This window comes from Lissotriton helveticus, chromosome 1_2, assembly GCF_964261635.1.
Source record: "Lissotriton helveticus chromosome 1_2, aLisHel1.1, whole genome shotgun sequence".
NCBI lineage: Eukaryota > Metazoa > Chordata > Amphibia > Caudata > Salamandridae > Lissotriton > Lissotriton helveticus.
The window spans coordinates 179,942,459-179,959,859 of NC_136058.1; the positions used below are offsets into that span (position 1 = coordinate 179,942,459).

The following is a 17,401-nucleotide window of genomic DNA, read 5'->3' on the forward strand; positions in this document are numbered from 1 at the left end:
CATATATATATATATATAGAGTTGGAACATATATATATATATATATATATATCCAACAAAACAGGAACCCAATTTGAAGGAGGTCTCTGGACACAAAATATACCGTTGTGCAAGTTTATTGGCAGCAGGCTAACAGGAGATTTCTCAATAACTCACATCAGTCAATTGTTAAGCCATACGCGTTTCGGGACTCTTGCTGTCCCTTCATCAGTGGCTCGCAGTTCAAAGTAAATGAAAGCGTCATGCTTCGCGCACTAAATAATGTTACCGGCATTCGCCTAAGTGGGCGTGGCCAATCGCATGGCCTTCTGGATGCTGGAGTGCGCAGCGTTTTCCTCAGTGGGTGCGCTCCATCCACAAGTAAAACAAAGTCTCTCCCAAGTGGGTAGAAATGGGTTACTGTCATCCCCTGCACCGCATTGTTGCTGTCATATCGGCAAAGCAGGCACCCCTCCTGTAGAAGCGCCATCCTTTTCGTCCTTCCTAATATTTCAAACACCATCCAGGCGCTTGATAGGACCCGCCTTGCAGCAGTGGACCTCTCCTCACGACCTGAGACAGCCGTTGCAATCCAACAAAACAGGAACCCAATTTGAAGGAGGTCTCTGGGCACAAAATATACCGTTGTGCAAGTTTATTGGCAGCAGGCAAGCAGGAGATTTCTCAATAACTCACATCAGTCAATTGTTAATACTTTTAAAAAAAATTATTTGTTCACTGTATTTTTCTTTTTTTTAATCTTTTTTCCTGGTGCGTTCAGGGTGCGCGCACCGGTAAGCTTACCCGTATCATTTTGTCTTGGAGCGCTCAGGGTGCGCGCACCGGTAAGCTCTCCCGAGAGCGCTATTTCTGCGTTCGTAAAAAATTACGAAAACTAAATAATAATGCAAGACATTCAGTACCATACTTATAAAAGTAGTATTTTTGATTTTTAGAATGGAAATGATTTTGCATTCCCGTAAAGCTAGCAAAACGTCATTTAGGCGCGCCGCTTAAGCGCCCACGTTCGTGCTGCGTAAGCGCCCCCGGAAGCTCTCAGTCAAGTCATGTGACCTTAAAATAACAATTTTTATTGGTTGCTAACAGTTTTTTTTTTTCAAAGAATGAAAACCCCACCCATTTCCTTCACTTCTTCTTTCACTTTTGTGACTGAAAAACCTGTTTTTTGCTGCTCACCCTTTTTGGAATTATCATGGCTGCTAGACCCACCAGTAGCAGTGGGTTCATTGAAGAAGAGGCTCCTCAGCCTAGAGTAAAGGAGCACTTCATATGGACATTTTTCTCAATACCTGCTGATAAAAAGAAAGTAAATGCTCCAAAGGTGGAGTGCAAGATCTACCATACTGTACTTTCCCGAGGAAACCCCACAAGGAAGTACAGTTTCGGAAATTCAACTATGATTCGCCACGTTCAACGCAAGCATCCTCAGAGCTATGCCCGGGAGAGTGTCAGGGCTCTGGCACGAGAGGCTCCAAGGGATGGTGCCTCTACTTCAACTGGAGGAGCAACTGTATCGGTGAGGGGGCGACCAGAACAGCTGATTTCAAATATACAGCCTGTTTTCGACGGAATCACAATCAAATGCAAAGATTGTGATGAATTACTTTGTTATGGTGAACGAAGTATTTTGAACATTGTCCGAACCCGAGAAAATCACCGCTGCCGTCCCCACCCCTAATTTTGATATTTTTTTTTGCTCCTTTTGAGCAGTTTGCCATTCCCTGTTTTTGTTTTTGTTGAGAAAAAAACAAAAACAAGGGAAAAAAAAGTTCTTTTTATAACTACCTATAATTCTCAAAAAAGCTGTATTGTTAATAAAATCAAAAAGAGTAACTGAAGTGGAGTGCAGTAAGAGAGGAGAGGAAAATGAGTGAGAAAGTAAAGAAAGGTACGAGAGGGGAAGGGAAGTGAAGTAGGGGGACTGAAAGAAGGTGAGTGTGGGAAGTGAGTGACGAGAAGGAGAGTGAACATGTAGAATGAGGATAAGTGAAGAAAATGTAGTAAAGTAACGGGGTTGTGGAAGGGTAAGAAAAGAGCAGTGATATTTAGGAAAGAGTGGAGATACAGACTGGATAAAGGCAAGTGAGTGTGAGACAAGGTGAGTAAGGGAGTGAAGAGACAGAGAAAGTGAAAGAAAAAGTGAGAGTAGAAGACTGAGTGAGGGAGGAAAGAAACATAAGTGAGGGAGTGTGACTGTGTTATAGGGAGTGAGTGTGACAGAAGAGGAGTGAGAGACTAAAGGGACGGAGAGAATGAGGCTAACAGAGAGAGAATGAGGTAAGGGGAGTATAGAAGTAAGAGGACAGAGGGAGTAAGAGAAGGAATTAGTGAAGTGGAGTAAGGAGAGTAAGGGAAGGGAAAACAGTGGAGTGAAAGAAAGGGAAGTGAGAGGAAGGAAAGTAAAGGAGAAGGTCTGAAAGAAGGTGAGTGTGGGAGTATGGCTCAGTTATAGGGAGTGAGTGTGATAGAAGAGGAGTGAGAGACTAAAGGGACGGAGAGAATGAGTAAGGGAAGGGAAAAGAGTGAAGGAGCAAAGGATGGGAAGAGAGGAAGGGAAGTAAAGGAGAAGATTTCAAAGAAGGTGAGTGTGGGAGTATGGCTGAGTTATCGGGAGTGAGCGTGACAGAAGAGGAGTGAGAGACTAAAGGGACGGAGAGAATGATGCTAACAGAGAGAATGAGGTAAGGGGAGTGTAGAAGTAAGAGGACAGAGGGAGTAAGAGAAGGAATTAGTGAAGTGGAGTAAGGAGAGTAAGGGAAGGGAAAACAGTGGAGTGAAAGAAAGGGAAGTGAGAGGAAGGAAAGTAAAGGAGAAGGTCTGAAAGAAGGTGAGTGTGGGAGTATGGCTCAGCTATAGGGAGTGAGTGTGATAGAAGAGGAGTGAGAGACTAAGAGGACGGAGAGAATGGGGGTAACAGAGAGAGAGTGAGAGAAGGGGAGTGAGTAAGTTAGAGGTCAGAGCGATTGAGAGAAGGAGTTACGGAAATGGAGTAAGGGGAGTAAGGGAAGGAAAAAGAGTGAAGGAGCGAAGGATGGGAAGACAGAGGAAGGAAAGTAAAGGAAAAGGTCTGAAAGAAGGTGAGTGTAGGAGTATGGCTGAGTTATAGGGAGTGAGCGTGATAGAAAAGGAGTGAGAGACTAAGGGGACGGAGAGAATGAGGCTAACAGAGAGAATGAGGGAAGGGGAGTGTAGAAGTAAGAGGACAGATGGAGTAAGAGAAGGAGTTAATGAAGTGGAGTAAGAAACTGCACATTTTAATTGGTTGTACTTTTGAACACTTTGAAAGTCACATAACATTCACCCATCCCCCCAGTGCTCATTCCCCTGTTACCATGGTAACTCCCTCCTCCTCACCCAGCACATAGTTCAGAAGTTCATCATACTATGTTGCAAAAAAAAAAGCAGCAAGGGTGTTTGACCACTCAATGTACCAGCTAATCATGTGCAATGTTTCTTGAAATGACTTTTCCTCAACCATTGAAATGACTTCTTTCAAAAAACAAAAGCATGCACCCTAGTTTTCAGTGGAGAATGTTAAGAGAGCACCAATCATTTTTGTTTTTCAAGTGCACTGAATCTCAACCACTTTTTTTTTACATAACTCCTACTTTCAAACTGCTATTTCATTTCCACAACTCATCTGAATACAAGCACATCTACCTTCAAGATGCCAAAAGTCTGGTTTGTGGGTCATAGCTTTGTCCACTGGAGTCAAAAATACGCAGCTAACAGAGGTATTTACAAAATGTGGACATTGTATGGATTGGACAGAGAGGATTGAGAAGTCACCAATGATACCATTGGTAAAATCCTTTATGCATCTACCACACCCTGACCTCATAATTGTGCACTGTGGTGGCAATGACCTGGGCACTTTGACTGGGGTAGGTCTGGAAATGCTTTTACAGGACATCTTTGGGCAATTGATGTCACTTTTTCCACAAACTGCCTTGGTATTTTCTAATATATGCCAAAGGCAAAAATGGAACTGGTCCAACCAATTTTGTCCACAGATTGAGAAAGCAAGGAAACATGTGAATAAATCTGTTTCTGCTTTCCTCAGAGACTATGGTATGGGTTCCATTTACCACAACAACTTGCGCTACAACATGCAAGACATCTATAGGAGAGATGGTGTGCATTTTACAGATGAGGGCAATAGAGTTTTCCTCTTGAATATAAGACTCTGCATTGGTACCTACTTGTAGGTACAAAAAACACCCACATAACACAACAGCTCTTTTCAGAGCTACCCTACCTCTAAGAACGCTAAATGATTGTTTAACTATAATTTTTTACACTGTTTTTCCCTGTGGTGTGCTCAGGGTGCGCGTACCGGAGCGCGCACCTGGGAACGCACCCAGTGCTTACCCCGCGAAAATTAAAGAAAATAAAAAGTTTTTTTGCCCTTCAGGGTCCTTCTAGACCCCCTCAGAAAACCTAGGGGGTCAGGATGTGTCTACTCTGCCCCCTTTTAATTATATCCCCCTTTCTTTTTCACCTCTTGTGTCTCGATTCTACCGAGACACAAGATGGCGGACTCTCCGGACTGTTTAGAATGTTGACAGACACCCGACAGCCAATCAGCTTTCTGCTCGCGTACTCCCGTAGCGCGCCGGGTGCGCTCCCTGGTACGCGCACCTTTGAGCGCTCGGAGAGCGCTTATAGATATATATGTGTTTTTGAAGTTAATTTTCAAAAACCACTGGAGCAATTTTCACCAAATATAGCAAAGGCACATCTGCGTACCAGTCCCTACAAATTTGCCAAGTTTGGCGTAATTCCGTTCAGCGGTTCGGACTGTAGACTTGTCAGTCCGTCCTATGGAAATTAACATGGGGAAAACACGTTTTGGGACCCCCCTTTTTTCTCAGCCCCCACTTCACGAATCCCCCCGAAACTTCCAGGGAAGGAGCGGAGCTGGCCAAAATTTTGGAAAGTTGCACACAAATTCCTAAACCGGCGCCAGAGTTATTCCCAATAGAATGTTGCGGATTTCCTATGGTAGCCAATCTTAACTATAACTACCTACTGGAGGCCGCCAGTAGGTAATATATATTGATATATATATAGATATAGAGATACTAAGTAAGAGGTACAAAACCACCTTACCCAGGCTGCAGTAGCAGACCTTTGGTGCCATTTTGGAAGGCTTCCCAGGCGTTCCATAATACATGCTTCAGCCCCTGGTAGGCCTCTGGGGTACCTATGCCCTTTGTACCTAAGGTACCCTCTACTAGGTACTCACAAGGGTAAACCCGTAACTAATCTGGAGTATACCTAATGTACATGCCCAATTTAGAGACGAAGCAGCTAGGCTGGGGTCCTGATTAGCAGGGCCACAGCCAGACTAAAGTCGATAAATCTATGAAACACAACAAAACGTGGGGGTAACCATAGTAAGCAGATCCTACTCTCCTACACTGCCCTAAGTACCACTCCGCTCCGATTGAATCAAGGGAGCAATTCTACTAAGATTACCTCTGTTTGTGAGCCAATAAATCAATTTTTCAGCTTGTCCTCAATTTCATATCCTCTCCCTTGAAAGTGGACCCAGCCCAGCCCAAGTGGTAGTGTCAGAGTTTTTGCTTTACAGCAGCCCGCGCGAGATGTAAATGACATCTAGTCTCAGCTGTACGTTTAGTTGCTTCAATGTGGTCTAAGTGAGATTTCGCTTTCCAGCCTCAGCAGGTCAGCCCGATGGCCTTTTTGTTTTCCTGTAATGTAGGATAAAGCGTTATCCCTGATTACTGCCTTTAATGCTTTTCAACGCATGACCAAGGCGGATACTGTACCATTGTTAAGTGCAAAATACTCAGTAATGCACTAATAGCTGAAATAATCATGGAGCAGCCACCAAACGTTCATTCGATGGCCCTCTCACACCGATTCACAGACTGTTAACGCAGTGGTGGAGTGACCCCTTGAGAGTATGTGGGTATAAGTGATATTGCTAACATCCATGGAGGAGGCAAAGAGATAATACACAAGGAAGTGCCATATAGGGGCGAATAATGTGTAAACTGCCTATGCTCTCTGTGCTCCAGTCGCCAAACATCCATGAGTCCAAGTGCCTCTTCCCATCTGTATAGCTGGGATGCTCGAACTATCACCCAAGGTGAATCAGTGTCCATGTGAAGACTCATTAAAGCCTTCACCCACCCCCAACAATGGTTAGACACATTGGAGACTCTGCCAGAAACTCTGATGTCAGTTGGATTTGGTGTGATCAGGGACATGGAAACAAAAATAAAACAGAAAATAGTCCATGCATAGTCATATTTCATGTACTTGACCTGCATGCCAGCTAGTTTATTTGCACATGGTGGCGTGAATGTGTCCCTGTCATATGCTCAACTTTTCCAAAAGCAACATAGATACCTGTTAATCATGCTAAAACTCCCACATCCATCCGTAACTGTTCTTTTGTATGCAAGTACCAAATAAGAAACCATCTGTACTGTTGTCCAGGTTAGGTTGAAGCATAGCACCTCTCCAGAACCCATTATTCATTCCATTTGTTACAGTAGTTGGCTGATGGTCTTGGTCTACATACATTTTCAGAGAAAAGACAAGGAGTTCAAGTGGCATTTTGTCTTGTATGTATTTTACAGAATAGTGTTTATGCAACGTTTATGGTACCTAAAAGCTTCTGCTCGGCTTCAGCACACTTTCTCCTTTTTCAATTCAGAGACCCTTGACAATCTGGAAGAATGGGTTACAGAGATCTTCTCAGCGATTCCAAACAAGTAAGTATTGTCATTCACTTGATTTTTGTGCGTTTGTGTGGGACAAAGGGGTGCGGGAATGCGAATTTAACATTTTCACTGGCGCCACTTTTGAAAATAAACCCCCTCTTTAGAGCTTCTAACCGCATTTTTATCATAGCTTTTTAAAATTATTATTTTGGTTTTTTGTCAAGCTAGGGATTTGGCAGTGGATAGACTTTTGCAAAGTTCATTTTTATTTCTAAAAGGCTACATATACTTTTTCGATATACTTTGCCAACCAAAAGTGATACAGTTGACATACCATTTAAAAGGGGACTATGCATTCGGAAATTATTAAACTGTGGCCTCTTAGTACAAGAGACCTTTTTTTATTTCCTTCAAATTGTAGCATCCCTACCTCTTATCTTCTACTGTAAAATAGATTGATAGAAGTGTATGCGCTAGTTTATAAACCTAAAGACTAAAAGCCATTCAATAGCTCTGAAGGTTGACTGATGCCATGGTTTTGATTTTAATATTAGGCAGTGCCAAAAAGCTGGCATTGTATGACCTGCACTGGACACATTCTGGCTAAACCGGTATAGCCCACGGTACTGTCACAACTGGCAATCATAATGCAGGACTTTGCCATTAGTGAATTGACTGCTTGCATGTGATTTTCAGGATGCCTGCTTTCCTAGTATCATTTGGAATCATCTCTGGTTCATAATAAAAGGTTTTTACACTAATGGCATAAAATGTTGCTTTTGCTCCTGCCTTTGTTGTGTTAATCTTTGTTGTGACACTATCCAATGCCTTCCTAAGGAGTTGTCTTCACCCAACGATTGTTTGGGAAGGGTCCAGATACCCCTGACTTTAAGCACTTTCAGAAATATTCACATCTGAAAGAAACAAATAGTGATATATTCCTTACTTTAGAATTACCCCCAGGCGTCAGACTGGATCCGTACAGTGTTAGTCAGCAGTACCCCTTGTGCGGCTCTGCGTCTGTCGTTGGCGTCCTGGTCGCAGAGATGACGTCGCGGGCGCTACTTAGACTCCGCCCATGCACGCTGATGACCGTTCTTTCTTTTTCCGCGCCAGCAAGCGCAGATCCGGGAAGAGCAGTAACCCCCAGTCAATTTTTAACTGACTTTTTGATTCTTTTTGTCTCCATTTTTTCATCGAGTCTTTGACTCCCTAAGGTGCAGTTAGGATGCCTGGTTTTAAGTCCTGCGAGGACTGTCACCATATGATGTCGGTGATGGACCTGCACCGAGTGTCTTTTCTGCCTGGGGCGCGACCACGACCCAATGTAGTGCCCCGTCTGCCGGGCCATGGCGCTGAAAACTTTGCGGGAGCGGTCCCAAAAGTTGCTGGAAGCCCGGCAGTCAGCGCCGTTCGAGGTCCTGGCCCCGTGGGAGGTCGCGGGACCGTGTGCGGAGTCATCACCATTGGTCTTCGGGATCAAAGTCTTTGCGCTTGGGGTCAGGTAAGGCGAAGCACAAGAAGTCGTAGAAACAACATCGTTCTCTGACTTCCCATCGCCGGGCGAGCGAAGCGTCGCAGGGTGCGGGTGGTCCCTCCCCCGCGGCTCCAGCAGAGCCTATGCAGTCACCGCCTGCCTACCCACCCTTTCAGAGTTCGTCGGCGACTCCGGCCTGGATACAGGAATTCCTGTCAGCCACGGCTCTTTGGGCCATCTGGTCCCGCAGTCCCGAATGGGGGTCCTCTCCTTTCACTGCCGGTGGCTCCGGCATCGTGGGTCCCCCTTGGATTCCGATCAATGCCAATTCATCTTATAACACCTCCAACAACGTTCACCCTGCCGGCACCACTTCTGACGTCTCCCGATGCCGTTTTCGACACTGCTTGGGGATTTCTTTCCCCATGTCCCTACTTCTTATTTTCGGCCAGTACACCAGCCTGAGGAAGGGGAGGACTGGGAGGGGTCTGAGGACCCTCTCGCAGCTGCTTGCGAGTCTGAGTAGGATTTGGCAGAGGAGTTGGGGGACGCCAGTGGTCTGGATACCTCACCAGAACTTGGCATGGTGTCTCCTCCTACCGTGGCTATGGAGAAGGGCGTTATGCCGTGGTGGTGCGTAGGGCGGCCAAGGGCCTCCAACTTGTTCTCCCTACAGTGGCTGTAAGGACTAACCTACTGACGGAAGTGCTTCAGCCAGCGGCTACTTCTGCAGAGCCGCTGCTTCCCTTCAACGAAGCACTTTCTGACGTTCTTTTGGGCACTTGGTCTAGGCCCACCACAGGGCTCCTGTGGATAGGAACGTGGCCCGACGCCATCGCCTGGCTCTGGGTGACCCCATTTTCGTCTCCCAACACCCCACACCTGAGATCTTGGTTGTCCAAGCCTCTGCTTCCCTGACTGCCTTCCCTTCCGCACCCCCGGATAGGTAATCCAAGAAACTGGATCAGTTCGGAAAGAAGATTTTTTCTTCCGCCAGGTCTGCGTGCGGTCCGTGAACACTGCATGCCTCGTTATTCTCACACTGTGGGATACGGTGGCACAAATACTGCCTCAGTGTCCGGAGAAGGCCCGGACAGCTCTCTCCCAGGCTGTTGCAGAGGGGAGAGATCCAGCTAAGTTCATGATTCGTTGTGGCCTTTACACTGCCGACTCACTGGGCAGGTCGATTGCAACGACGGTGGCGGTTCAACGCCACGCCTGGTTGAGGACAACTGGATTCTCGGGGATGTCCAAAACACACTTATGGACATGCCCTTTTATGGCCATCGCCTCTTCGGTGACAAAGCAGACAATGCATTGGAGCGGTGTAAGGACTCACGGGCTACGGCCAAGTCCTTGGGACTCTCCTCAGTCCGCCTTCCTCCGCCTGCTGCTTTTCGCTCCTTTCGTGGCACCGGAAGGGGAGCCCGCAGCGTTTGCAAATGAGCCACAAGCCTGCGCAGCAACCATCCCAACGGGCCGCGAACGCGGGTTCCGCCATGGCAGACCAAGGGGCCAGAGAGCAGGTCAATCCAACTCCACCCCGGCCACCTCTGCCTCCATACCTTCCTAGTCCGAGCTTTCAGGCCGATCAGATGCCAGTGGGCGGCAGGCTTCGCCATCACCTCCCCCACTGGTGCACATCACATCGGACAGGTAAGTTTTAGAAATAGTCTGTAGGGGCTACTCCCTCCCCTTAGAGACTACCCCTCCAGCCATGCCACCTCAATATCACCACATGTCGGGGGATCACTTGGTGCTTCTTCAGCAGAAAGTTGCCGCCCTCTTGGCCAAGAGGGCCATCGAGCGTGTTCCAACGCCAGAAGTAGGTCGTGGTTGCTATTCCCACTACTTTCTGGTGCCAAAGAAGGACATGGGCCTGTGTCCTATCTTAGATCTCCGGAACGTCAATCACGTCCTCCGCAAAGAGAACCTCAAGATGCTCACTTTGGCTCAAGTTTTGTCTGCTCTCGTCCCACAAGACTGGATGGTAGCGCTGGACTTACAGGATGCTTACATCCACATCCCAGTCCTGCAAACCCACCGGCGTTACGTGCGGTTCACGGTGGGCCACAAGCACTTTCAATTCATCTTGCTCCTTTTTGGTCTTACCAGCGCCCCTCAGGTGTTCACGAAAGTGATGCCGGTGGTTGCAGCTTATCTGCGCAGATCAGGGGTTTCAGTCTTCCCCTATCTCGACGACTGGTTGTTCAAGGCGGGCTCGCCCCAGACAGTAATCACCCACATCCAGACTACGGACGACCTCCTGCATCTGCTGGGGTTCTCCATCAATGTGCCAAAGTCACACCTGATTCCCTCTCAGAAGCTCCTCTTCAACGAAGCGGTTCCAGACATGGCACAGTTTCAGGACTATCCTCCCGAACAGCGAGTCCAGGACATTCGGGCTCTGATTCCGATCTTTCAGCCCTTATACCGGGTTTTGGTCAGAGTGACCCTGAGGCTGCTGGGCCTAATAGCCTCCTGCATCCTGCTGATCAATCACGCCAGATGGCATAAGCAGGCTCTGCAGTGGGATCTGAAATTCCAGTGGGCACAGCATCAGGGGAACCTGTCCGATCACGTCCAGATCTCGGAGGGCACTGCACAACAGTTGCAGTGGTGGCTCACGGACCGGCATTGGGTCAACGGCAGATTCCTCTCCCAACCCCAACCGGAGTTCACAGTAGTGACAGATGCATCCCTCCTGGGATGGGGCGGCCACATGGGAGAGGCAGAGATCAGAGGCCTCTGGTCTCCGGCGGAGTCCAAGCTCCATATCAACCTTCTGGAGCTTCGGACGATCCGACTTGCACTGAAGGCATTACTTATCTCTGTCAAGGGGAGATTAGTGCAGGTGAGATTAGTGCAGGTGTTCACCGACAACACCACTGCCATGTGGTACTGCAACAAGCAAGGTGGGTGGGGTTGTGGACCCTATGTCAGGAGGCCCTGCTCCTCTGGACATGGCTGGAACATCAGGGGATTTTCCTGGTGGTTCAACATCTGGCAGGTTCTCTGAACGTCAGGGTGGACAAACTCAGCCGCAGGTGCATGATGGATCACGAATGGCGTCTTCACTCTGACGTGGTGCAGGGTCGCTTTCAGCAGTGGGGAGAGCCTTGGTTAGATCTATTCGCCACCGGAGAGAACGCGCAATGTCATCAGTTCTGCGCGTTGGAATTTCCAAGGTGGCACTCGCTCTGCACGCTTTTCGTCGCGAGTGGAGTTGCGGTCTGTTGTACACCTTTCCGCCTATACCACTTGTACCCAGAGTGCTGAAGAAGATCAGGCGTGACCGGGCCCTAGTCATTCCTGTGGCCCCGGACTGGGCTAGAAGAGTTTGGTATCCTGAGCTACTCAGTATGAGCATTGATCCTCCGATAAGACTGCCTCTTCAAGAGGATCTTCTGTCGCAGCAGCAGGGGACGGTCCTCCACCCGAACCTGTCCAGCCTCCACCTCTTTGCTTGGAGATTAAGCGGTGGCAGTTGATTCCTTTCGACTTGCCTCCTGAAGTTTGTGATGTCATTCTGGCAGCCAGGCGTCCCTCTACTAAGGTGGTATACGCCTGCAAGTGGAACATATTTGTGGCATGGTGCACCGCAAAGGCTGTGGATCCCCTTTCTGCCCCTCTTTCTGAGGTCCTTTTGTTCCTTCTCTCTTTAGCCCAGCAGGGCTCTGCTCTGGGCACTATCAAAAGGTTATCTTTCTGCCATTTCGGCCTTTCTCAGGATCCCTGATCAGCCTTCTCTTTTTAAGTCCCCTGTTGTAAATCGATTTCTTAAAGGCATTATACACCTTTTCCCTCATATTCCGTTTGTGATGCCGCATTGGGACTTGAATCTAGTTCTTACTTGTCTCACGTGTCCTCCTTTCGAGCTTCTTCATAACTGTCCTCTTCGTCTCTTGACCTTGAAGACTGCCTTCCTGCTTGCTATCACCTCCGCTATGCGAGTCAGTGAGCTCCAGGCTCTTTCTTGTAAGCCTTCTTTTCTGTCGGTCCATTCGGACAAGGTTGTGCTCAGGCCCTGGCCTTCCTTTTTTGCCAAAAGTTGTTATGGCCTTTCACATTGGGCAGACTATTACCTTGCCCACCTTCTTTCCGCCTCCTTCCAGAGAGGAAGAGAGGCTCCACCGTCTGGATCCGAAATGTGCGCTTTCATTTTATCTCAACCGTACACAGCAGTTCCGGGTGGATGACCAACTCTTTGTTGGCTACGTTGGGACCAAGAAAGGTCGGGCAGTGCATAAGAGGACTATCTCCCGCTGGTTCATCCTATGTATCAAAGCCTGTTACTCTTTAGCTAAAGAAGAACCCCCGGTGTGGCTATGTGCTCATTCTACTAGAGCAACTGCAGCCACTACTGCACTGGGACGTGGTGTCCCCCTGCAAGACATTTGTCAGGCAGCCACGTGGGCCTCGCTGCACACGTTTACTAAGCATTACTGCCTGGACAGCCAAGTCCAGAGAAATTGCTTCTTTGGCCGTTCTGTTCTCCGGGACTTTCTGGTGTGATCTTGGTTCACAGACCCACCACCGGGGTTGGTATTGCTGGGGTATCTATTCTAAGGTAAGGAATCTATCACTATGTGTTTCTTTCAGATGAACAAGTTTACTTACCTTCAGTAACAATATATCTGTATGAAACATTAGTAGTGATAGATTACTTACCACCCCACCCATCCTCCCCGTTCTGTGAACTGTTTTTTAAGGTTAAGGTCATCCCTTTCAGGGCCCTAGTTTCAGTACACCAGTGGTCAGTTTCTTGCAAGGCTCTGCGTTCCTGGCGTGGAAAGTCGTGTACAGAAGTGACGTCAGCGAGCGTAGGCGGCGTCTAAGTAGCGCCAGCGACGTCATCTCAGTGACCATGACGCCAACGATGGACGCGGAGCCACACAACGCCACCTACCGACGCGCAGGGATACTGCTTACGAAACTTTTTCGGATCCAGTCTGATGCCGTGGGGGTAATTCTAAGGTAAGGAATCTATCACTACTAATGTTTCTTACAGACATATCGTTATGTAAGTGGACACCTACACCAGTCCAGACAACCCTTATGGTGATTTAGGAGGTGTTAGACAACCATAGAAAGCTCCCTAAGTGGTAGCTGTGGAGAGCAGCCTTCAGGCTTAGTCCAGAAGAAGTGTAAAGAAGCTTGTTTTACCAGAACACAATCTTCTATAAAGTGAAAAAGAAGCATGCAAGGTATTTATAAAAATATGTATTTATTATAAAATACTCTCTAATACATTTAGATATCCGGAGATTTGCACAATGCACATAATATTTCGCATAGAAATCACAGTAAATAGCACAAAATACACAGTGGACCCCAGTGGGGGACCAAATCATATACTAAGAAAGTGGTATAAGAACTACGACTCGGATCAAGACAAAGTCCAAAGGACGTAGAAGTGCCGGGCCCCCAAGGAACCACCCAAGGTGAGTAACTAGGAACCCCACAGAGATCAGGAGCATAGTGGGAGCACGACCGCATCCTCCGTACAAGTCAACGTGGAAGTCGCAGTTGGATTTTTGAAGATTAAGGACTCTTCCCAGTGGAACCTGAAGAAACCCAGTGGAAGACAGAAAGTTGGAGAGCCACCCGTGGATACCCTAGTACCCTTGTTACCTACACCAGGGAAGCCGGGTGCAAAGGTGTGAACTAGTGTTCGAAACCACAGTTGAACCCAATGGAGGACTTAAGGAAAGTGCCGCTGCTGACGAAGGAGAAAGTGTCCGGTGGAATCTGAAGGTGGATTCTAGTTGAGAGGTACCTGCAAGCTGAGGGGATAGAGCCTATGTCACTCACGAGTGACCAGGAGGTCTGGAAGACGAATGCCTACCTATGTGGGGAGTTGCAGGAGAGTTGACGAGGACCTTGACTTGGCTCAAAACTGCCTCAAATGCATTGTAAATCCTTTACATGTGAAAAAGTAAAGAAACATAAGTCATGCTATTCTCATGATACATATAAAGAAGTTTGCTTTGAGTTGGCTTAAACACACAACCTTTATTTTCAAAGGTAAAAAGGCAAGATCATAGAGGCAGATTAGCCTAGAGAGGTTGCATATAGAAACAAGTGGAAAAATTGGCGCTGTGCCATTAAGACCTCCAGGAACCCCCAGGCTCCCATCATGCACCACAGGTGACATGTCGGTTCTTTTTTCCGGCTCCGTCTGTGAGGATCCTGGAGCATTTAGCTAGCCAGTTAGTGTTTTTTATCACTATTTTCTGGTTTAAAGTGAAATTTTGTAGTTTCACTCGACGTCTTTAGTACCTAGCTAACTAAATCCTATTGTTTTTCTGATTGTTGGCTATTTTTTCCTGTCATAATGCCGGCCTTATTTAATAAGTGCCCGGCCTGTGGAAAAAAGATGGCCAAATTGGACCCACACTCGGTCTTTATTGCTTGTCTACCTTCATCTCACAAGCCAGACCAGTGTTACCACTGCAGCATGTTTTCAAAAAGAACCCTTAGAGAAAGGGAGAAGATTAAGCTGCACTCCATGCTGGAGAGAGGAAAGGAAACAGCAAGTGGCCGAGAAGAACTTCCCTCAACGAAGCCCTCCTCTCAACTAAGGCTGGAGCGCGAGGAGAGAAAGGTGAGAAAAGGAGACGCCGGTCTCAAGGGACAGATCGACATCCAAAATACCTTTGTGCTCAGAGTCCACTTCGAAATAGACGTCGAGGCGTCCTATGCTGTCGAAGCAACCGACTTCAGGTGAGAAGACCCATAGGACGAAGTCGACACCAACTCGTAGGCGGTCCAGGTTTTGCTCGCCTACGATGTCAGGTGGCTGTGGCTTGACGTCGACTCATCAACGTCGAAGCCCACCACCGAGAGTGTCCATGGCGGCGTCGAGAAGACCACCGACGTCGAGAGGTCCACTTGCATCGATGTCGGGCCGAACACCGATTACCTCGACACCGGTGAGACAATTGTTCGCCGACAGGGCGTCAGCACTGGCATTCGCTGTCAAGACACATCCGTCGCCAAGGAGGTCGCCGTTGAGAAGATCGATGTTGAGATCTCGCAAAAGAGGTCAAGAAGATCGCGATCCAGGTCGATGTCTAGGAGATCAATGTTGAGGAGATCACATTCCAATCATGGGTCTCCTCCTGCCAAGAGACCTAGGGCGACTATAAGAGACCGCTCGACGCGGGATGCCCAGGTTGTGACATCAAGGAGTGCCTCTTCCTTCCCGGGACTTCAGATATTGCAAGTCACTCCTGAACCCTCCCTAGTGCCGACTCCAGCCCCTGCAACTAATATCTCCCCGAGATGGCTGGGGACATAAGGGAGTGGAAGATTCGCAAGATTGCCACGTTCCCCTAGTAGATCCAGATCTCCTATAATTCAATTGGTGCACTCATCTGAAAGACAAGAGCGACGTGCCACTGCACAAAGGTCCCCATCTTTGAAAAGGCTCTCATCACGTTTTCCTAGGAGTCTGGCATCCAGATCTCGCCACCGCTCTGCTAGAAGACGAAGCCTTAGATCTTCTTCGTGGTCCTCAGATTCAAAGGTAGATTTCTCCCCCACACCTTATTCCTCTCCTCTGAGTAGAATATCGGCCAGTGATGATATCCTGATCTTCAATGAGGTTCTATGTAAAGGGGCTGCGAAGCTTCAGATTGAGATGCCGGTTTCTACCGCTAAAACGTCAGTCATCTTCGAAACACTTCACCAAAGGTCTTCATTTGGAAGTGGCTTCTAGCACGAGACCTGAAGATCTCCGCAATTCCCCTGGTGGGTGCCTGGCCTGCTAGAGCCTGCTCTTCAGAATGCCTTACTCCAGCATCTTGGATCACAAAAAAATACAAGACTCCTGAGAAGGACCCGTTTTTTTCTGAGGGCTGACACTCCGCCGGACTCGGTTATTGTGTCAGCGGCATGGAAGAACCAGACGGGGGCAGCATCATCTGCGGTACCCCCAGATAGAGACAGTAAGGCCATGGATTCTGTCGGCAAGAGGATGTGCACCACCTCAGCATCATATATGAAGGTAGCCAGCGCCCCAGCTTTACTGGGTTGGTATGAACGCTCTTTGCGGGGGACTCTCTCTCATGCTTCACTGAGAAGCTCCCAAAGGAAGACAGGCCAGATTTCCTAGAGATCCTTCATGAAGGAGGTTTGGTGGCCAATTAGGTCATCAGTGCAGCGGCTGATGCATCTGACTTACCTGTCCATGGTTACGCACATGGGATTTGTGCTTGTCGCTCTGCCTGGCCGAGATTGACTGGTTTGAATCTAGAGACTCAAATTCGTATCCTCAATCTCCCCTTCAATGGCACATCGCTCTTCGGCTCTCATGCTGATGACGAAATGTCCAGGATGAAGACCGAACTGGACAGGTGAAGGCGGTTGGGCTCGAGAAGAGGAAGGACTTCAGGCAATGCTACCGCCCCTACGATCGACGCCAATACCAACAGAGGGTTCAAACCCCTCAGTAGTCCCCCCAGCAACATCAAGGAAGATCACTGTCCTATCAGCGTCAACAATGGCATCAGTTGGGTCTACACGTAAATTAAAAAAAATCCATCCTCAATCCAACACAGAGAATACATTACCTGGGCGCAACTTTGGACACAAGTGTCAGACTCTCCTGAAGATACCTCCGCCCACGCAGGTCTCATCTCTACTGGGTTCGATGGCCTCGTGCATTTTTCTAGTTCTAAATGCCAGACTTCGCATGAGACCTGTACAGCACACTCTAGAGGATCAGTGGTCCCTAATCTCCAATCGCTGGGAGGACACTTTAACTCTGTCTCTGCCTGTCCAACTCTCCATCAGATGGTGGGTGCGACGGACTCATCTCATCATAAGAGTCCCCTTTCAAGAGGAACTGCCTAACAAGAAGAGACCAGCAGACACACCACTTCTACCTGTGGTTCCTGCCAAAAAGAAGGATTGTGCAACTTCTCCATTGCACCCTTCCTCTCCTTCACCTTCTTCCTCTCCTATCCCTCCTTACATTGAACCTACAGTTTCTCCTGTTCAATCTCCTGCATCATCTCACCACACTGACGAAGAGTATGATATAGGTGGGGGGAATGACATACCAGAGCCACATGCATACCCTTTAGATGAATATATAAATCCATAATATCCTAAGGATGATGATTTAGATCCATACAATGTACCCAACATTCCTGATCCTCAATCTTACCCAACAAAACCTTCCCCTCCAGAAGATAGTATTGGGTTTAATCATCTCTTA

General features: G+C 47.9%; 1 protein-coding gene across 1 annotated transcript in view; it reads left to right on the top strand.

Annotated features, from left to right (window-relative positions):
• NRDC (nardilysin convertase) overlaps window positions 1-17,401 on the top strand; it is a 2,150,332-nt gene that overhangs the window by 1,047,759 nt on the left and 1,085,172 nt on the right. The window contains exon 9 of the mRNA XM_078670713.1: window positions 6,692-6,749. Within this exon, the coding sequence (XP_078526839.1) occupies window positions 6,692-6,749 (58 nt within the window). The remainder of the gene's footprint in view (window positions 1-6,691; window positions 6,750-17,401) is intronic.